Source organism: Pogona vitticeps, chromosome 1 (genome assembly GCF_051106095.1).
Source record: "Pogona vitticeps strain Pit_001003342236 chromosome 1, PviZW2.1, whole genome shotgun sequence".
In the NCBI taxonomy this organism is placed as follows: Eukaryota; Metazoa; Chordata; class Lepidosauria; order Squamata; family Agamidae; genus Pogona; species Pogona vitticeps.
The window spans coordinates 128,108,541-128,130,878 of record NC_135783.1 but is presented as its reverse complement, the minus strand read 5'-3'; the positions used below and the strand labels follow the sequence as shown (position 1 = coordinate 128,130,878).

At 41.5% G+C, this 22,338-nt stretch overlaps 1 protein-coding gene across 8 annotated transcripts in view; it reads left to right on the top strand.

Annotated features, from left to right (window-relative positions):
* Positions 1-22,338, top strand: part of DLGAP2 (DLG associated protein 2) — a 522,791-nt gene that overhangs the window by 373,989 nt on the left and 126,464 nt on the right. For all 8 annotated transcript variants that reach the window (XR_013542815.1, XM_078388888.1, XM_078388867.1 and 5 more), the window contains one exon: positions 8,884-8,949. Coding sequence is in view for 5 of the 8 variants with exons in the window: in XM_078388888.1 (XP_078245014.1) it covers positions 8,884-8,949 (66 nt within the window). In the remaining 3 variants the exon portion in view is untranslated. The remainder of the gene's footprint in view (positions 1-8,883; positions 8,950-22,338) is intronic.

Genomic DNA, 22,338 nt, shown 5'->3' with positions numbered 1-22,338 from the left:
CATAATTTTACTAGAGGAAAAAAGGCACAAAATCCTTTTGGGTTACTATGGATAAGCAGTGGAAATAATTGGTATAATGAGCAGATGTGAATCAAAGGAGGGATTCCTGCAGTGCAGTGATCTGTTAAAAAAAAAAAGCACAATATATTAAAAGGCCAGCATTACAGGACCCTTTTATTCAAATCTTATTTCATGAAAACAACAATAGATTTTCCTTTAAGCATATCCACTCTCCCTGTTGTTGTTTTTTTAAACACAGCAACCAATCTAGATGGTTGAAGCAAGAGCCTGAGGGCATATTTTTGATCTTGCCTTATACTAATCCATGATCATTAAGTGCAAAATAGTGAGGTTTGATATGATTTCTGTCCAAGAGAACTGCAGGAAAAATTGCTTTATTCGGAAGCATCTCTGTGAAAGGATACTTGAAAGAATTTGAAATGTGTCAGTTGGGAGAAGAATAGATTTCTCCCATGATTATTATGGAGTGGAGCTGACACTCAACCCCAGCCTTCTGTCCTTGCCGCCAGAGTTGGTCTCCACATCCATACACCTCCTCCCAGTTACAGAAGAAGAGATAGTAAATCACAGGAGATAAGTGCAAGGAAGCACATTTTTAATATACATCAGAGAAGCACTCTGGATAATAATGGCACTGGAGATGTAGCCAACCTTGAGTCACCGCTGGCTGGAAAATACGAAAGGTAGTGAAGAGCTCGTAACACTAAATTGACAACTTTTTGTTGTGTTTGATCAATAAGGAAAATGACTCCTGACACAATCAAAAAAGTGAAGCTGCACAACCAAAAAAAAAAAAAAGGCACGCATGACAGGTGCTAAAGGAATGAAATACTCTTGCTGTAGCGTTGCTCTACCCCTGTTGAGATGATTGGCTGCAGCAAGTGCCAAGATGACTTGGAAGTCATACTGTGTAAAAGCAAAAAAGAATCTGTTCAGGTCTTGGTTGAACAGGTTGTAGTAGGATTGGCCAGAGATCTTTTACTACCTTGAGGCAAAGGAGAAATTGCTGATCTTCGGAAAAATAACGTACCAGGTCTTTTTTTAAAAAAATTGAACAGGCTGGCAGTTGAATCGTATTTTAGCACTGGCAAGGGAATAAACATCCCCAACATACCTGTGGGTAATTCAGATCAGCTTCTAAATTACCTGCAGAGTATGCTACATGCTACGCACAGCTTGCTACACACTCCATGTAACACATTGCTTTTGTTTACAGCAACCACTCCCTGAAGCAGCAGCCTCACTCTTCCTAATGGCTGGGCCAGCACTGGGCAGAGGTTCCAGAGGTATCATGTGTAAGGAAATTCTACCCCCCCAACACACACACACAGCCGATAGAAAGCGCGTGGCCTTGTGGGAAATAATTCACTGCTCCATTAGGGATCTATAGAAAGGTATTTCCTGAACAGCTGAGAGAATGGCAAAGTGGCTGGCCTAGAAACACCATGTGCAAGCTACAGATATATTTTCGCTCTGCCCGAGAGTGAAGCCTCGATAGGCAGGGCTCCTTTGCCTGCCTTTCCCAGGATGGCGGGAGACATAATACAGTATTTGTGTCCCACATGACGCTGGAGGTGCGGGGGTAGGGGCACCTTATTTAAAGGCACTCCTTCCTGCATCAACTTTTTTTCCCCCGAGGCTCGCACCCTACCCTACCCACCCACTTTCTGGGCTAGTGTGAGTCTAACTTGTTGCCTTTGGGGGGGGGCAGCGGATAGGAATTTTGACCCATTTCCTGGTTGGCCCAATTAATGGTGAGTGGGTGTGCTTCACCTATTCCACACTGGCAGATAGTGTAGAACAGAGATGTCCAACCTTTCACCTTCCCTGGGCCACATTAGAAGATGAAAATTTGGTTTGGGCCGCACATAAATTTGGTTTGGGCCGCAGGGGGGGGGGGCTGCCCTAGCCATCCTCCGCAGCCCCGCTCCAAGCGCGCTCACTGGCAGCTGCAATCTCAGACAGCAGAGGCTGCCAGCTTCGACTCAGGTGGCTTTATGGGGCCGGGAGGGGGTCCACCTATTGACGGGGATGGCGCAATGCAGTCACGCAGCCCCCCTCTCCCCTCCCCTCCCACTCCTTCCCTCCCTCCCTCTCTCTCCCTCTACTATTGTGACATGCCCCGGCCGGCAGTGTAACTTGAAACTTTGGAATTTCTTTAAAAATAAAAAATTGCACTGGGCCGCATTACGAGCTGACCTGGGCTGCATGCAGCCCTCGGGCTGCAGGTTGGACAAGCCTGGTGTAGAAGGAATAAATATCAGTGAGTCCTCATGAAGCACAAGGAAGGTGCTAGCACATTCAGCCTACCAACACTGTGAATCCTGGGGGGGGGGGCAGATGTGCTGGGGGGATTTCCCTAGGCTACAGGCCATTTAGGATCAAGAGGCTTGCTGGGCTGGGGTAGTGGTCCATCCTTGGCCGGCCAAGGTTGCACTGACTTTAGGACAGCACTACTCTGTGGCTAGGGACTCGCCCATGTAAGGCGGGAGAGGGGGTCCAGTGAGACCTCCAGCTGCCAGCTAGTATTCCGCCTTATAGCAGGCTGCTTCTTTTGCTGAGAAGTTCAAGGTTAACAAGTTGAAATTCATGCAAATAAAGTGTGGCCCTAGTTTCAACCCATCAGCTGCGTCTCACCACTTTATTCCAGAATGGGCGGGCAATGTGGGGCATACAGTTCTGCTTTGAAATGCCATGCTAAGTAGCCTGGTAATTTTTTCCAAAAACGCACATAACTTTACAGTCTTGGTTACATTTGAACACAGAAAACCTTTAGGAGGAAGGTCCCTTTTAAAATCTCATTTTAGAGGTGGAGATTTTGCTTTATGGATAATTATTTCAATTATTTATTGGATCTCTCTCTCTCTGTCTGTGTGTGTGTGTGTGTGTGTGTGTGTGTGTGTGAGAGAGAGAGAGAGAGAGAGAGAGAGGTGACTTCACATCACATCTAATCTGTGGGAACTTGAAAAGGGTTTTCAAGGTATGTAATATGTTTAAGAAATAATTCTGCCACCCCCATAAAGTTTCCACTGCCAAGGCATGGATTTGAACTCAGGTCTTCTGAATCTTGGTGTGCCCCTCTATCTGGTACATCACACTGGCTCCTTGCATACATCTGACTTCTTAAATTTCCTTTTTGTTAACTTCTTGAAAGTTGTTTCTGATTTGTTCCAATTTAGTTTTGTTTCAGGATTTTAGGCGAGACGTACAGTTTCTTCCTCTTGTTGTTAGTTCTTTTATACTATTACTGTGAGGATCTACTTCTGCATTGTAATGTGTAGAGAGATCACATGTACCATCTCCATGGAAACCATTTGATTTATGTTTATATTTAATTAGAGTTGTCCATTATCTCTCCAAATAGAATTTAATTTGAATATACCGTATGTACCTCTCACATTTTATTCATTAGACTAAATCTGAAAGTTGAGTGACTGGATTTACAGGAGGTCGTATTTTATATGCTTAGTTCATTTAAGAATCTTGGATAGAAAATGCAAATGATGTGGGTTTTTTAAAGTGTGTTTTGCTAAGGTTTTTTCCCTTCCACAGAGTTTACACAGTCTTTCCTACTGTTATAATCTAAATCATGTTCGCTGACCTTCAGGCTGTGTCACAGCTAGAAGTCAAACTGTGTGAATTAGCATTTACAATTGTGGTGTTATTTAAAACTGGTTAACCTCATCAAAGTCAGAAGCAAATACTATAATTTTGAAAGACACCATGGCAGCCTTTGTAAATCTATTAGCACCCTCCAAATATGTTAAAGTGCATCCTACATCATCACCATCCATCATGGTCAGAGATGAGAGACTTTGTAATCTAGCTGATCTGAAGCCAACTAGGTTGAGGATGCATGCAGTATTAAAAATGTGCAATATAAAATGGGACCATGAAATACCAGCATGAAGGGGAGTAATATATATTTAACAGGGTCACTGGGTGATTTATAAAAAGTTAAAATTATAACCGCCACATCAAAACTCTATATTTAAGACAACAATACTGATATTTAAAAAAGGCAAAACACAGTATACTGTGGATCAATGCTTCAAAAAGACCTCCAGTTTATGAATGTGGCATATTGCACTTCTGTACCCATGATTCAAAAAGCCAGGAAATGGCCCAATATTGCTGCACAATATCATGCCTGCGTTGCCAGCAGGAAAAAGGATGTCAAGCTTTTACACAGCTGAGAGCAACCTGAACGTTGACAACACCAATGGCAGCAGTCAAGATGATTTACAGGATACCTTCTTGTGCTCACTACCCTTCACAAAGTGACCCCACACAAGGGAAAAACCCAGAAACTGACTCCTTTTTTCATTAGTTAACCACTTCTCATCTAATGCAAAACAATTGTCAGGACTGTTTTTCAACAAGTGTGAATGTTCTTTGGAAAATGATCGCAAGCTAGTAGTAAGTCTGCCTCCGTAGGGACAGAATTATATTGCAGAATGTAATTATATCCTATTGCTGTAAAAAAAAAACACCCCCTCACCTCAGGTAACAGGGGAAGAAGTTAGAACAATAGCTTCCATTTTACTCTTTGCTGGTGGATGTCTGTTTACTCAACTGGACTTCTTTTTTTTCCTTCCTGTCCCCCACAATATGCTGTGGAAGGACTTCTAGCTCTTCATATCAGATTAGATGGCATATATGGGGACTGCAGGGGAAAGAGGGACCTATTCCACTTACATTCCCTTGTGTAATAAACACTCTGGGATAAGCTCCAGCAGTGGACGTCTCCAACTCATAACCTCTTTTCTGCGTTTGGACACTCACTGTCTTGAGTTGGTTATTTAGACCTGTCATTCCTTTGCCCCAGAAGGGCATATGGGAATCCATGCCATATGTACAACTCTTGCCAACTCACTCTCCTGTGCATATGCCTGTGTTCCCTGAAAACAGCATAGCGCTGTTTCACTGCCTTCATTTCACCCTGTAAATACAAGCATCCTCTTAAAAAAACCTGACCCATACTCTGTACCAGTCAGAGTATGCATTGACTGGCATGTCTTAAAGGAGTCTGAATTTTCCCAGGAGCTAAGGCACAATTTAAATACCATGCCACACAAAGGAATCCTTAGTTACATCTTCATACAGAGAACAATGATCAGTGAGTGATCGGGATGGCTGATTAAAGGGAGCAGGCATGACACGGAGCAGAATGAGAAGCTTTGAATTTCCAAAAGAGATAACCTTGCTTGTGGAGTGGAGGAGAGCGCTAACCTGGTGCCTCTTCCCAGGAGAAGTCCTGCTCTGAGCAAGTGATGCCTCTGGGCAATTAAAGATCTTTGAGGATAATGAAGCAGCTGCAGACTTTAGAAGTCAGCTGCTTAGACCTTTTTCAGGAGTCTCAGCTTCAAAATAGAAGCTCAGAGATGTTGTCCAGTGCATCTAGCAAGCCACAGGCTGTATAATTGATGATAGGATGCTTGGGAAATGCGGGCTTTGTGAATTTCAGTTCAAACAGACCTGATCTGTATCTTTTCTTGTATTTAATATGTCTTGGATTTCCCCCCCCCCCGCCCGGTGCAGTTCTTGTTCCAGCTGGAAGCAAAAGCTAAACAGAAACCATCTGCATCTGTCCCAGGCCAAATATATATATTTAGAACATGATGTTTTGTGAATATTCTGAATGAATAATTGAGATATAGCATAGCCATACCTGTCTGTAGAAACATCTTATATTATAACCATGGTTTATCACTTTAAAACAGTTATTTTGGGGTGGGGTGGCATCCAGAACAACTTTCCTCATTACAGCAGGAAGCAGAAGTCAATTGCACATTTCCATTACACACACACAAAATCAAAATTTGCTCCAGAAGACACTCCAGATTTGTATGTGTAAACCCTCTCTTCAACAGGCAAGAGAGGGCTTATGTGAATGACAATTTCCCCAGAAAATACACACACACACACACACACACACACACACACACACACACACACACACACACACACACACACACACACACACACACACACACACACACACACACACACACACACACACACACACACACACACACACACACACACACACACACACACACACACAATTACTGATAGTAACAGTGACCTATTATTCTAATTTACCCTGCATGGCTAGAAAACAAAATGGGAAATGCCACAAAAGGAGAAGAGTTACCTGCTATAATATCGTTTTTGCAAAAAGGCTCCGACTTCTTCCTCAGATTTGATAACATGTTTTCTTCCTTGTCTCAAATAATCACACCAAATAATGATCTCAGGGCACCATCTAACTCTTGTTTTCCCCCCAAATATTTTCCATAAATTAGTCTTGTAGCCATTCATAGTAGCTTTTACTCTGATGCCTTCTAATAGATTAAAAAGTATTTTCTAGGATCTAAAGGGAGCTCAGCCTTCCAAAATGTTTGAATAGCAATTTTAAGCAATAGCCCAAAGCCCCTTTTTCTGTGGGAGATTGGCAATACAGAAGCATCCTTGCTCTCCAATTACATTTTCAATTTATTTCCTATACGTATAGCATATCCCTTAAGGATATATCCTATGATGTAAATGTATTCTATAAGGCAAGGATAAGCAATGTGGAGCTCTTGGGTCACATGTAGTTCACCCCATTTTTTTTAAACCCCCAGACCCGCATTTTTGGGTCTGCTTGAATCAATGGAACTAACGGAGGGGTTGACTCACTAGATCCCCATTGATTCAGTGGGCCTACTCTAGCGTGGTTTACTACTCTAAACAGCAAGGTTTTGGCTTGTGAGTCTGTCATACCTATTTCAAACGAATAATTATGTTTTTGTTTGATGAAAATGTCATATGTGTTTGTATCTGCCACTGAGTTCCATCAGCCTGCAGCAGGGGCAAGGGTGGGGTGTGAGAAATCAGTTCCCAGACTCACAAGCCAAAACCTTGTTGTTTAGAGTAGTAAACCACGCTAGAGTAGGCCCACTGAATCAATGGGGATCTAGTGAGTCAACCCCTCCGTTAGTTCCATTGATTCAAGCAGACCTAGAGTACCTGCGGCTTACTTTGCTAAAAAAAAATAAAATCTTGTACTGTAATTTAGAGCAAGTCCATTTAAATAAGTTGAACATATGGAAGAGGTGACTTGCTAAATCCCCATTGATTCAATAGGGCTACTCTGGTGTGACTTACTACACAAAGCAGCAGGATTGTTGCCACAGAGTTCATTTCCTGCTGTTATAAGGTGTTACAAGGACAATATCCTTGTGTCAACCATTTAAGAAAATTCTTCTTCAAAATAGTACAAGGCATATAGGTAAAGGTAAAGGTAAAGGTTTCCCTTGACAATTTTTGTCCAGTCGTGTCCAACTCTAGGGGGCGGTGCTCATCCCCGTTTCCAAGCCACAGAGCCAGCGTTTTTGTCCGAAGACGATCTTCCGTGGTCACATGGCCAGTGCGACTTAGACACGGAACGCTGTTACCTTCCCACCGAGGTGGTCCCTGTTGATCTACTTGCATTTGCATGCTTTCGAACCGCTAGGTTGACGGGAGCTGGGACAAGCGATGGGCACTCACTCTATCACGTGGATTCAATCTTACGCCTGCTTGGTCTTCTGACCCTGCAGCACAGGCTTCTGCGGTTTAGCCCGCAGCGCCACCACATCCCTGGGCATATAACCATGTCATTTTTTCCAAATCCAGTACATGATTACTATTGTTCTGGGGAATTCAGCCACTTACTTAGCGCTCCCTTGTCTGGTGTCTGGCTCAGGAGATACGCTTCTAGGACAATAAATGTGGGACAGAGTACCTGCCTCATAGTACACCTGACTGGCACTTTTATTTAATGTTTTGTTTAGCCTGTTCATTGGAAGGTGTTTGAGGCTGCAGTCTTATATACACTTATTTGAGTTTAAGTCCTATTGACCTCATTAGACTTTATTTCTAAATAGATATAGAACAAATAGGTTGGGCTATAACACTTACATGTTCTGTCAAGTATTCAGTGTTCAATAGTGAATGGGCTCTTTAATGTGCCTGATGCATTTTCTGGTTGCTTTTGAAACACTTCTCACAGCAGCTTATAGACTGAATATCTCTAATCAGAAACCTTGATGCATGTTTATATTCTGCTACATTCAACCGTGTCCCATATAAGAGTGACTGATAGTTCAGCATCTGTTGGAAATGACTGAGATTTTCATTTTTTTAATGATATGAAAACAAATTAGGAACCAAAATGTTTGGAATAAATTAACTAATAATACTAGATAGACATGAGCAAAAAGACGTTCACATCTAGTGCTTGGAAGTAGCTACCGGTATGAATCATAAGTTACCTGTAATAAATTCTCTTTTTGCAGTAACTGCGTCAGAACTGTCTTACAGTATGATCGTAACAGAGTGTGATACGGCCTCGCTCATTTTGCAGTGCCATGACTTCTTCAAGATACTTTTACCCTTGTTGGGATCACAAGCCAATGTCTTGACCATTCTGGTGTTTTCTAAACATAACTTAAATATACCATTATTATTACCTTAGAATAATGGAATGTATTATGCTTTAAAATTATAATTATGACAACAGCCAGCTGCTTGAGCTTCAGAAAGATTGTCTAATTACTTTTAGAAGTAACCTTCCGAATTCTGTGTAATGAGTTAAAGAACTTTTAAAAAAGAAAGTTGCAAACTTGCATGAAAAAGTGTTGGGAAAGGATGACAGGGAAATAGTCACAAGTTATTAAACGAAAAAGTAAAAATAGAAAGACAGTCGATGTTGAAATAAACAATAAAAAAATCTGGTTGACATTGTGTTTATTCTTCCATGCTAGACAGGGAATAGCATAGGAACCCGAGCTTCTAATCATATCTACGTTATTAACTTTATTTCTGTCTTTTCAGAGGAAGACGGTGGTGACCTCCTCAAGACCGGGATCAGTTTTCCAGGGACGCCAGAGGAAGAGCTAGGTACAGATCTTGTTTCTTATCTAAACTGGTCTAAACAAGCACTAAACAGCCCCTTCAGTTGTTTGAAACAATGGCTGAAATTTAGTAGTAAGCTGCAACTGGAGTAGGCCCAATCCATTAGTGGTGATTGAGTGAGTTTAACCCTTCTGTACGTTCCACTGATTCATTGGACTTACTCCAGTTGTGACTTCTGACTGGATTTCAGTCCATGTGCATGCTTATATATTTTTTCTTTCAGTTTTACCATAGAATTGCCTAGTGCAGAGGTCTAATTCCATACCTATGGGTTAACTTTTGGAACTTGTGAATAGTTACATGTGTTATTTGGCATAGTTTCTTCCTTCCCCCCCCCCCCACAAATACCAACTGTCTCCTCCAGCTGAAAAGCAGAGCATGAAAAAGAGGTGTTCCATCTGTCCATATTGGTCTAAATAAATTAAATGCCTTTATCTACACTGTAAAACTGACTCAATGCAGAATTACTCTGGAGAACACTGACCTAACCATGCCCATTTGGGATGCTTTATATACATTATGTGCCTGGCATCCCAAGTAATGGTCTTAGGAAAGGTCTGCTTTGCCACATGTGCACAGTATTAACCAGCCCACCTATCAGAGGCTACCCTGTTGCTTTAATGACAGATGATGGTATGTACATAGGGTGCTATATCCCTCCTGTTCCCTTGGCTCAGCGTGCACAGCTGCAGGCACAGTGGCCCCCCCTTTTTTAACTTCAAAAAGAGCCATTAAATGCATGTAGCATCCACTGAAATATTACGAGGCATACATTGTTTGTCGGTCACCTGCATGTACATGTTGTTGCATAGTATTTATGTGAGTTGGCTATTGTCACTTTGAAATGCAATGAAGAGGAGGAACATTGAAGATCTTCTGTAGACCTTCCTGACATAGTAGCCTTCACCCCAACAGTGAATTCTTTGTCATTAAAAATACAGCTACTTTAAGCAACAGTTTTATTTTTGCAACATTGGCAAATATAAAGAATCATATCCCTTTCTAGACTATGGGCCACATGATAGTTACATCCTATTTGTTGGCCGCCTTGTACATTGCAATTAGAACACAACGTGCTGGGCACAATGGAGGCAAAAGAAAACACTGGTAATGATGTGCCAGGGATGCCGTGTTGGGTAATTGTGGTGCGAATGACGAAACCTCCAGCCATTCTTGTCTTGGTTGCCTGTCTCTTCCAGAAGGGGCATGGAGTCTGGCTGCAGCCAGAGGACTTGCTTTGGTTCTAGGAATCACTGGTTGACGTGAGCCAAGCCGCCTTGGTTTTAAAAGCTTCCACTTGTTACTGCCTGAGCTGGCCTGATTCCTGAGGAGGAAACAAAAAGGCAGAAGGTTCTTGGAAAGGAGTTGCTGAAAAAGTAAAGCCTTTGCTAATTGGAAAGATGGAAGAGGTGGTGGTGGTAGTAGTGTAGGAGAAAATAAAGTTGGAGGGACAGGTCAGGGAGGAGAAGGAAAAGTGGAAGACCATACAGCATTGAGAGACCACAGTCCAGTTTAAAATAGCCAGTTGAGTCTTCTGTCACAGACATCTATTTACTATAAGTTTGATAGGCAAGAGTGAAAAATGCAAGCTTTCCGTTTGAACTGCAACCAATAAAATATAAGAAATGGCTAATATTGGCTCAATCATTCTTATCCTGATTAGTAATATGTGTGGCATATGGATTGTTGAACTTGATGTACTGTTTGAAAGGAACATTTGTAGTATTGTGGACCATTCCTGATTATCTATTGATAGCTTCATTTAGAAGTTGCACAAATATCATTCCCCAACACTACCACCACCACCACCACATATACACACACTTATGTCCCGTTTTGCTTTAACTTTAGTATCATTTGATCCTGTTTGAATTTGGCCTAAGCCCTGTTCAGGTATTCTGTCAATGCAGATAATAAACATGCAGGGCGGGATGTGATGACATTTCAAAGAGGAGAACATCTAAGCGTAGAGACTCTTCACAGGATTCAGAATGCTGGGAAACCAAGGTACTGAATCTCATGGTGAGCCTCAACAGATAAAGGAGGTTTCCTCTTCAGGGACACTCTCTAGATAAGGAGAGCAACAGAAATACTGGCAGATGAAGGCCAATGTATTCCCTACATGTTTTATTAAATACATTTATAGAATGGTCACAGAGAACTCTAATCAACAGAAAACACATTTATTTGAACTGGCAAATAAAGGTGCAAATTGTAGAGGAAAAATTAACTTCTTTTACATTAACACCAATAAAATCAAGGCAGTTCTACGTTATACATTATATAATGTATAAACTATATGCATTATATGCTAGATACTGGGTACTAGATATACTAGATATTAGATTGTAGATTTTTTTTAAAGAATATTTAGGCTGCAGTTCTGTGGTCCTGGAAAATTTGTACCGGAGGCCTCTGGTGGGAAGATCCAGTTGATCCCTCCCCTCCAGGCTCCTTTGCCAAGGCTGAAATTTTTGACCTGGGGAAGCAAAAAGGAGGGGGATGTGCTGGGGGTCTTGTGGTGGTGTGTGAGTGAGAAGACAGATCTGTGGGATCCACCGCCTGTTCAGCCTTCTGGTAGGAATGTATTGTCTATAAAGCAGAGGGCCAGGGGGAGACTCTGCAAAGTATTTATGCTGGTAATGCCATCTTCCCAATAAGAATGTGACAGAGCTTTTAGATGGGACAGTGTGCAGGATCAAAATCCTCTGCCTGTTGAGCTTCCTGCCCTTAGGACTGCAGCTGTAGCTTACTAATATCTTAAAATATAGACAGTGCTGTAGCTATTTCAGTTCCGTTTTGTTCTCTGTCCCTAGTTTTTGGGTCCTTCCTTTTGTTATGACTCACAACTAAAACAATAGGCTTTGAACAGAAGTGATTAAAGGCAACGCAGAGCAAATCTGCAGAAAAACTGATAGCACTTAGTTGTGACAGTACTCTGTGTTCTTCTTCTGCATGTCTGAATTTAATATTTCTGAAAACAAAACGAATTGTGCTTTAGAAAAAAATAATTTAATCGGGTAGATTTGCATCTTATAATATTAAGAAACAACATTGTGAAATAATCATCAAAAAGCAACGCCATTGCACATTTTTTAAAAGTCTCTTCAATGTTAGCACTAGAGTTTAACACAGTGACAAACTGCTTTGTGAAAACTTTTTGGGTGGAGATGGTTTAGTGCGCAGTTTTGTAACTTTGAAAAATCTTGTAGAAATGTTCTGCAAGGAATGTGTGGGTGGTTATAGATGTTCGGTTCCCAGCAGTAAGAACACCAATACTGAATAGAAGCATTTGATGTTGGAGTACTAGGATACTTAATCCTTGTGATAAATTATATTTCCACGTATGGTCACTATTCTCAAATGAGAAGCTCAAGAATACTAGCTTAAAGTATTTTCATCTTCATGGATACCAAGTTGTAGTAAAAATTACATGGCATCAAGCCATTTCTAAGTTATGGCAACCTTCATAGGGTTTTCTAAGCATAAAGTCCTCTGAAATGATTTATAGGTTCCTCCTCCTCTTGTACATTGGAGACCATGCAGCTTTCCAAAGGCCACACAGGCGACAGGGCCAGTAACCACACATATGCTGGATAATCATGGTTTGCTCCTCATCTGGGAGGACAATGGGGATTTAAATTACTACAGCCAGGCACTCCATAATACTACGTCAAAGCCACTGCTCTAAAAATGTCCTACTTAAGCAAGAATAACTTCTAGGCCAAATAAGTATTAAGGGAGATTTAAAAAAAAATAGTTCCAGCATTTATTCCTCACAATGTTGTCCCAGTTAAGAACACAGAATCTGTACTGGGTTCCTTCAAAGACTCCATGAAAAACTTTCACGCTGATTTTACTCCCAAGAATACTAGACCACATCTTTCTCCTGTGTACATTAGTGTTCAAATTAGTTAGTTATATGCCGCCAAATTGGAACTGACTGACGGTGACTCTAATAGGGCTTTCGGGGTAAGTCAGATACTTAAGGAGTGGTTTTACCAGTTCCGCCCCCCCCCCAGTGAGTTTCCGTGGCTGAGCAGAGATTCTAACTTAGTCCATCACTCTATCCACTCTATCCACTAATACCACGTTGGGTAAGCTTAGTGTTTATAGTAGTTTATAGTAGTGCACTCATCTTCTCCTTCTTTGGACTACAAGTCCCAGGATCCCCCAACCAGTATGGCCTGCTACATTCGTGTGCAAGCAGGCAGCCTTACATCTGCTTTATTTTGCTTAAATGTAGCATATGTGTGCTCTGTTCTGCAGACTGGCCATGGGCAACCATGCAAGCAATTTGGGAAAAACAAGCAAATACTGTAAATAAATTTTAGTCTACTTCAAAATGGAGGAATAATAGGGCATTAACACAGATACTGCACTTGATATTTGGGGTAGCATCTCTAAACCATTGTTACATACTTTGCTGTATTTTAAGGATATTTTCTGTTACTACATTTTGGTAAATTTTCTTTTTCTGAAGAGAAGCACCACAGATAAGAGAGACCTGGATCAAAGACTCAAAATTCTGCAACTATTGTAAAAAGACAGGAGGACTTTTTTTTTCCTTTTGGAGGGGAGTGCTTTTAAATTATTGTTCTTGTGATTAGGCTTGACACCTGTTCCTGATTTAGTATTAAAATGCAGGTTACTAACTGGGAAACTGTTGAACCGAAGAACAGGTGGAAAGGAGCTTGAAGCCTTTTTTTAAAAAAAGAAAAAAGTTAATGCTAGTTGTTATTTTTGAAAAAGGCAGTGTTAGTCACAACTCACTAACATGACATTATTTTTTGTTAGTTTTTGAAAGAAAAATATCCTTTAAAAATTGCAAATATTACCAAACACCCACACACTACTTGCCTGCTGGATAGCCCAGTGGTTTCGGTGTCTGGTTGGGAAGTTTGATTCCCCACGGAGCCTCCTTGATAGGGGCTGAGCAGCTCCCTGGGAAAGCTCTTGTTATTCCTTCCCTCTCTTCCATGAAGTAGTAGAGACAATTGTATACTTCAACATAGGTTTATTTTCTTCACCGGATACAGTCCAGCCCTGAAGACCAAAGAGCGGCACAGGGTCACTGAGGGCACTCATAAGTGATTGTATTTCTGGCCTGTCTCATCCCAGCATTCCCAAAAGAGATCAGGGCTTTGACACAATCACTGTCTGTATCCACTGGAAAAATTGGCCAGAGCACTTAGCTGTCTACAGGGCTCCATAAATTCCCAGGGTAGAGGGTCTGAATCCCACCCCTGCATGGAGGAACTGATACTATAAACCCAAATCTCACACACACACAAAGGTCTGACCATGACATCTGGGCCACTTGAGCCAGCCCTGTCGCACAGACGGGCAGAAACTAGATCAGAGAGTAAGTCCTCACTTACTGTATGTACGTGATGAGTGACAAACTGAGGCACCCCCATTTGTCCGAGAGGCCATCCCCTCCCAAGACATTCTCGCAACAGTCTTGGTGTGGATGCTCAAGTTTCTCAGGCTGCAACACCACCTGTAAGCTTGACTGAGCCAACTTGGTCCTGGAGGGTGCAGTAGGATAGGTGGTAACAACGTCTTCAAGTCTGCGCTCTGACCTAACATGAGCTGTATGATCTCAACACCTAATTGTAGGGAAAAGAAGTCCTCTGGGGAGGATGACAGAACTTTTGGTGGACCCCAATGTCCACCCTTTCTGAGTTCTCCAGCGTATGCAAATGCTACCATACTCATGTGGCCATAGCTGAAAGAGGTTAAACCCCATCCAGGTACACTAACTCTTTAGATGTAAGTCTTACAGGATTATATCCTGTTGCCCAATGCTTACAGAGATTACTTAAGTGATTTGTGTCTAAACGTTATGCCATGTGCATAACTATGAAACAGGATTTCAGCCACTGTGTTAGCAAAGTGCAATGCTTTGTTGGGGTGTGGGGTACATGTATTGCTACATTCTGTTCTTCATCAGTTAGGCCATAATCCACAAAATTTATTTGCATAAACACAAAAGGATTATGCAGTGGAGATTTTTTTTACATTCTGCTTTGTGAGCAACCCCCCCATGCCTTGCCTTATTTACTGAAAGCATCTTTTGAAGAAGTGTGTGAGAACTACAATTGTGGCAGAAATAATAATAATAAGAAAAATCTACTTCCATAGCAGTTTGTCCCATACAGTATCTTGGATCATACCTGTAATCATGTGTAGATTTTTTTTAAAAAAAAACCTTATGCAACAGGATGGAATATTTTAGTTAGACACATGCATGTTTTATTGTGAAACTAACAAGGGACATGATGAAATCTCATTTGTTCTCGATAAGATAGTCTGTCTCAATAAAACAAAACAAAACAGCCTGTCAAGGATTTGTTAACTCCCGTGAGATTTCTCACCTTGAGTGAATGTGGTTAACAAGTATTTTGTTGTTGTTGAGCTTTCTGCAATCCACACAAAACATTTTAGTGCAGAATTGGTTTAATGTCTTTATCAAAGAAGACACACATGCACACATGCACACAGGGGAGAGAGAGAGAGAAAGCTGACACAGCAGCTCTGGCCGATTGATCAAAAAGACACAAAAACGTATCAGATACTTCTACGGTAATTTTAACTGTTCATACAAAGCAGTTGCTATGGTACTTTAGATATGTCATTTGTACAGTTTACATGAAAATTATTCTAGTAAATGCAAAAAAACCTCTCATTCAGACCAGCCAAACTGATGAGAGGAAAAATGTTTCTTGTGCATCTTAATGAGACAATGAGAGACCGAAATGCTTTGGATCCACACAGTATTTGAGCAATAATATATAATATAGGCCTTCTACAATATTGTCATTTCAGACTTGTAAATAATCTCCTCAAGTTTCAGCCACGGAAAATGTACAGTTTTAAACTGGGGGTTGAGGAGAGAACTGGGACAACTCATCTACTGCATTTCTCCATCTGGGTATTTTTATAGTTCCATTTAATGTAATGTATTAAAGCAAAATATGTCCTGTGATGTTTTTTTGGTGAACCATCAAGCCAAAAAGCAAGAAGTGTCATGCTCATACTGTCAGTCAACCGGCCGCATTCTGAGGGGCACTAGATTTTTCAGTTCATTCGGGAAATACTAAACGTGTATACTAAATCCCAGCCCTTGCACTCACAGCAAATCCTCAATATATTGGAATTCTCATGGAGTCATGACATAGCTCACAACTCAATTTTTTAAAAGCCCTGGTGGATAAGAGTCAAGGGAGACAACCTATTAGTCTCCACCCCCATGACTTACACTGTTATTCAGAATATTCGAAAATGTGAATTAGAAATTATCCTCTGCAATGCCATTCCTCCTTTGTAAAATCAAGTTGGGATAACAATAGTGATGTTTTTATCCAGTGTGAAAGGCCACTGTTTTAACAAAAGGAGCAAACTGGCTGCATGAATTTGATTCTCAAAATGAGAACAGCGCCTCCAGAAGAATAAACTTCACATTTAGATATATATGGCTATTAATGACAAAAATTTCTGCTGTCATTCTTGCAACAGAAAGGATTTTTTCAAAGGAAAATCATGATAATTACCCACTTCACTTTTGTTTGTTCACCTTCGGAACAGTGAGGATGTTATTAACTGCAGCAATATACTTGTGCAACATAATTTATAAAAGGCCTGGTTTTACAGTATTTTCAAAAGAATAACTTCAGTGCTAGGTTCCCATCCAGTCTGCCTGCTCTAACCCTTGAGTAATGCAGTATTTGGTCAGAGTGTGACAGACAGTATTTGAAAGACTGTTAATGGGATGTATCCATCAAAAACTTGGGTCCATTGATGTACCTAAATAAGGTTCTGTTGGCAAATTCCACTTTACACCTTTGGAATCTATTAAGAAAACCTCCCCATTGGCTAAATTGTTTTAATTCAACATGACGCTCAAGGTACACTTCTAACTCACATGTGCAAACTCTGCTTTCACTCTGAAGGGTATGGGACTCCCTATGATAAGATAAACCATGCTGAATTACGTATATGGCAGTATCTTGTCTAGGTAGGAGAAGATTGAGTGAACCTTGGTCTGCAGTGTGGCTTCATCACTCTCTTTAATAGCCATTCCAGGTGGTAAGTGGCAAAAGAAATGAAACCAAAACAGAGCCACTGAAGGGACAAGAAGGCAATATCTGCTTTCTTGGGAGAAACCCTAAGTTTTAGGTAAAGGTAAAGGTTCCCCTTGACATCCCCGTTTCCAAGCCGTAGAGCCAGCGTTTGTCTAAAGACAGTTTCTGTTGTCACATGGCCACCGCGGCTATACAAGGAACGCTGTTTACCTTCCCACCGAGGTGGTACCTATTTACCTACTGCTAGGTTGGCGAGGAGCTGGGACAAAGTGACAGAAGCTCACTCCGTCGCGTGGATTCGATCTTACGACTGCTGGTCTTCTGACTCTGCAGCACACAAAGGCTTCTGCGGTTTAGCCCAAAGGGCCGCCATGTCCCCCCTAAGTTTTACGGAACTACAATTTTAGAACACATTTAAGATGGTGTCATTCCTGCAAGCAACAATGGGTGAGAAACAGCCATGATAATCAGGTGGGGAGAAGGGAAACAGGAAAGTGGGAAAGAGTGGGGTGGGCTTTTTGCAGTTTGTAATATCTTGGAGGAAGACATGGCTGGCTGATAAGAATCTAGAAAGCAACCTCCAGTTTGAACCATTAATGTTCCTGCTCTCTCCTCCTTGTTCATGTTGCAGCTCCAGTTGCTTGAACAAAGCAAGTTTTGTCTGCCTAATACCTAGACGAGCGAACATTTGGGGATATTATATAATACATTGACCTGAGTTTCAGGATAGAAGAAACGTGGTACATAAATGAACTTTAAACAGATGGATTCAATAAGTTCAGCCATGAAAGCTGGTAATCTGCCAGCGTACCAGCCGCTACTGCACATACTGCAGCAAAAGAGTGTCAGAGTCAATGTGTGCGGAATGCAGAAGCAGCCATGTTGACCGTTAAACAAAGTTGAAAATCCAAACGCCATGTTAGGGTGATAATTTTATTAAGTTGACTAAAAAAGGAGAGAGGGAGGGAAAGGGAGGGAGAAAACTGTGTTCTTTCTGGGTCACAAAACCCATTCCTCAGGCATGGTGTTGAGAAATGCAAGTGGAGATGGCAAGATTAAACAAAAGAATAAAAGGGGAAACATGCTGGATCTTTGTGTTTACCTCTTGCTTCAGTTGTGATGGGGAGAAGCAGAGCAGATATGAATTGCAGGGGACAGTGTGCTTAGGTGGGAAAAAATACAGTAAATGAGAAAAATTTTGTGCTTCCTTTATTGACAGCATTAGCTTATCTCTGTGAGTGAAGCTCATGTTGGCTTGCACACACACACACATCATATTTAATAATAAGTAAATCAATCACTGTGGAAACGAAATTATGTCAGAACTTTGCAGTATAAATGACATATAAAGGGAACACATTTCAATTAGCAAGTTGCAGATAACTAATCAAGATAAAAGTACATTATAAGTCTTAACTTGTCAAGTGATAACTTCACCCCAGTGGCTCGAATCCTTTGTGTAATATAAACAAATCTGTTAAGTTTTGGCCCACCCCTCACAAGTAAATGAATTGGTCCTGCTGTGATTCTCGGGGTGTGTGGGTGTGTACGTGTGTACATGCATGCATATATGCAAGCACACCAAGCCAGTTCTTTAGTTACTGGTGAGGAACGGACCAGAACTTACAAATTTGCATATGTTATGCAACACAGTTTTGGCCAGTGTACTGTAGTTTTTTTTGTTATTTTTGTAGTTACAAGATGTCCCCTTACTAAATATTGAAAGAAAAGTGTCACACGCTTCAAGGGCTGGCTTGTACTGTGACTTAAGCTGCTCCCTCAACATCTCTTATGGGCATTGAGGTCCCAGCGCTCCAAGGTAGGCCTCGAAAGAGACTGAGGGGAAGGTTGAGGCTAATTTTGATTATCCTTGGCCTGGGGGAACACTTCTTGACCCCTATGAAATCTTAGATGGAGTTCCTTTTCCACTTTCCCTGCTTTTGGCAATTTCTCTCCAAAGAAGCTCAAAAGCTTACAGGCTTTTTTTTTACATTCTGCACAAATGGAATAGTAGCAACATTAGAGTAGAGTATTGTTGATCACTCAGTACCCTGTACTCAAGGGAGACGTACTCAAGGTGACTCCTATGTAAATATGAAAATTTCATAAAACTCTGAAAAGCGAGCTGTGGTATATTTTGACCAGCAATATAAGCCTTTTAAACAGTATGAAATAATGTCTATCATTAATATGACCTCCTATCAAGCTTGGATTTCATTCATTATGTATGTTTGTGTGTGTGTGCGCACACACACACACACACACACACATACACACACACACACACACACACACACACACACACAGAGAGAGAGAGAGAGAGAGAGAGAGAGAGAGAGTAGGTACCTCGTATCTGTGGGACCAGTATCCATGGTTCATTTGTTTGCAGTCTGAATATATTAAAAATATTTAAAGAAAAAAATTCAGAAAAAAAACTATTTTCACATGTATTACTAGAATGGGCCACCAGAGGTAGCTAGAGACCATGCTATGAATACTTGTCAGTGAAGAATACATAGCGTGGTCTCTGGTGCTCTCAAAGGGCCAATTCTCATTATGTATGTAAAAATAATATATTTTCTGGTTTTTTTTCTTTTACCATGTGATAGATAGATAGATAGATAGATAGATAGATAGATAGATAGATAGATAGATAGATAGATAGATAGATAGATAGATAGATAGATAGATAGATAGATAGATAGATAGACGGACGGACGGACGGACGGACGGACGGACGGACGGACGGACGGACGGACGGACGGACGGACGGATAGATAGATAGATAGATATTATCCATGGTTTTCAGTATCTGCGGGGTGCTATATATATAACCTTTTTCCTAAAAAAGAGATTGAAGAAGGAATACAAAATATTTAAGAATCAATGCAGCTAAAAATACAATAAATTATAAAATGAAAAAACAGTTAGTTATTATTATATTGAAAGAACTGTTGAATTAAAAGAAAATAAAAAGGAATTTTAAACATTTGGAACTTCCTAAGGGTAGGTAAAGGTAAAGGTTCCCCTTGACAATTTTTGTCCAGTCGTGTTCGACTCTAGGGGACGGTGCTCATCCCCGTTTCCAAGCCATAGAGCCAGCGTTTTGTCCGAAGACAATCTTCCAGTGCGGCTTAGACACGGCCAGTGCGACTTAGACATGGAACGCTGTTCCCTTCCCACCAAGGTGGTCCCTATTAATCTACTCGCATTTGCATGCTTTCGAACCGCTAGGTTGGCGGGAGCTGAGACAAGCGACGGGAGCTCACTCCGTCGCCTGGATCCGATCTTACGACTGTTTGGTCTTCTGACCCTGCAGCACAGGCTTCTGCGGTTTAGCCCGCAGCGCCACTACGTCCTAAGGGTACTGGAGGCTAAATCCTATGAAGAATGACTAAAAGAACTAGGTATACAGTGGTGCCTCGCATAGCGAGGTTAATCCGTTCCGGATTAACCTTCGCTATGCTGAAGCATCGTTGAACGGGGCAGGGATTTCAATTGGAACGCATTAAACATGGTTTAATGCGTTCCAAATGAGCCAAATACTCAACGTTCAACGAAGCTTTGTAATGGCCGGCAGCCATTTTCGCACCCTCGCCTCGCTTAACGAGGGCACGAAAACGCTGCGCGTGGCCATTTTGGGCCATTTCTGGGCTTCCGGCGGCCATTTTGGCCGCCGAACAGCTGATCGTCGGGGCTTCGTTTTGCGAAGATCGGTAAGCGAAACGCTTACCGGTCTTCGCAAAGTGAATTGTGTCCCATAAGAAAAACGTTAAGCGATTGCATTAGCGATCCGAAAAAACGGATCGCTATGCGATTTCGTCGTTATGTGGTGCACTCGTTAAGCGAGGCACCACTGTATTTAGCTTAATGAAGGGGAGACATGATAGCAGTCTTCCAGTATCTGAAGGCTTACTACAGGGAAACAATTTATTCTTCATCTTGCCTGAGGGTAGGACAAGAACTAATGGGTGGAAACTCGTCAGAGGGAGATCCAACCTGAAAATAAAGAGGAATTTCCTGACAGTGAGAAGCATTAAGCAGTGGAACAGCTTGCCTCCCAATGTTGTGGGTGCCCCATTGCTGGAGGTTTTCAAGAAAAGATTGGACAGCCATCTGTCTGGGATGGTATGAGGTCTCCTGCCTTAGGCAGGGGGTTGGACTAGAAGACCTCCAAGATTCTATGATTCCTCCATTATAGTTTCTTCCTTGGCCACTAGTCAGATATATTGCAGACATTTTGAAGATATTACATTTATATATAGTGGTTGTCTGAGTACATTTGTAGACTCCACATTTCATAGCAATCTTTAAAATCTTTTTTTAAAAAGTGTAACGGTTTTAAAGTGTGGAGCATTCACACATTAATACTCTTTTTTGAGATATTTCTGATGAACCTCTGATGAATCATGGGAAACGGGTGAGGTGCAAAAATGGCAAAAAAGAGGAACCTGAGAACTACAGACCAGTCAGCCTGACATCAATCCCAGGCAAAATTCTGGTACAGATCATAAAGCAGTCATTGTGCAAGTACTTAGAAAGCAATGCAGTAGTAACTAGAAGCCAACACGGATTTGTTAAGAACAAATCCTGCCAAACTAATTTGATCTCGTTTTTTGATCAGGTAACCTCCCTGATAGAGGGAATGCTGTAGACGTAGTATATCTTGACTTCAGCAAAGCTTCTGACAAAGTGCCTCATGATATCCTGCTTAGGAAGCTAACTAGGTGTGGGCTGGATAGATCAAGTGTCAGGTGGATACACAATTGGCTATGAATCATACTGAGAGAGTGATGATAAATGTATACTTCTCTAACTGAGAGGAGATCACAAGTGGAGTGCCCCAAGGTTCAGTCCTGGGCCCGGTGCTCTTCAATATTTTTATTAATAACTTGGATGAGGGAGTGCAGGGAATGCTACTCAAATTTGCAGATGATACCAAATTGGGCAGAATAGCTAATACCCTAGAACAGTGGTCCCCAAACTTTTAGCCCTGCAGACTGGCTGGGGAAGGCAGGGCACCCCCTGCACTCATGCGCATGCATGAAGGAGCATGCACACTCTCGTGTAGGTGCATGCATGCTCGTGTGCATGCGCAAAGTACAACAGTGAAACCAGTTACCTCAGGAGTTGGTGAGTGCTCCAACACTGGAGGCATTCAAGAAAAACTGAGATATGCTTTGATTGTATTCCTGCATTGACTTGATGGCCTTGTAAGCCCCTTCCAAGTTCACTTTTCTATGATTTCTATAATTCTATGAACTTTTCTTAAAGAGATACAGTTACA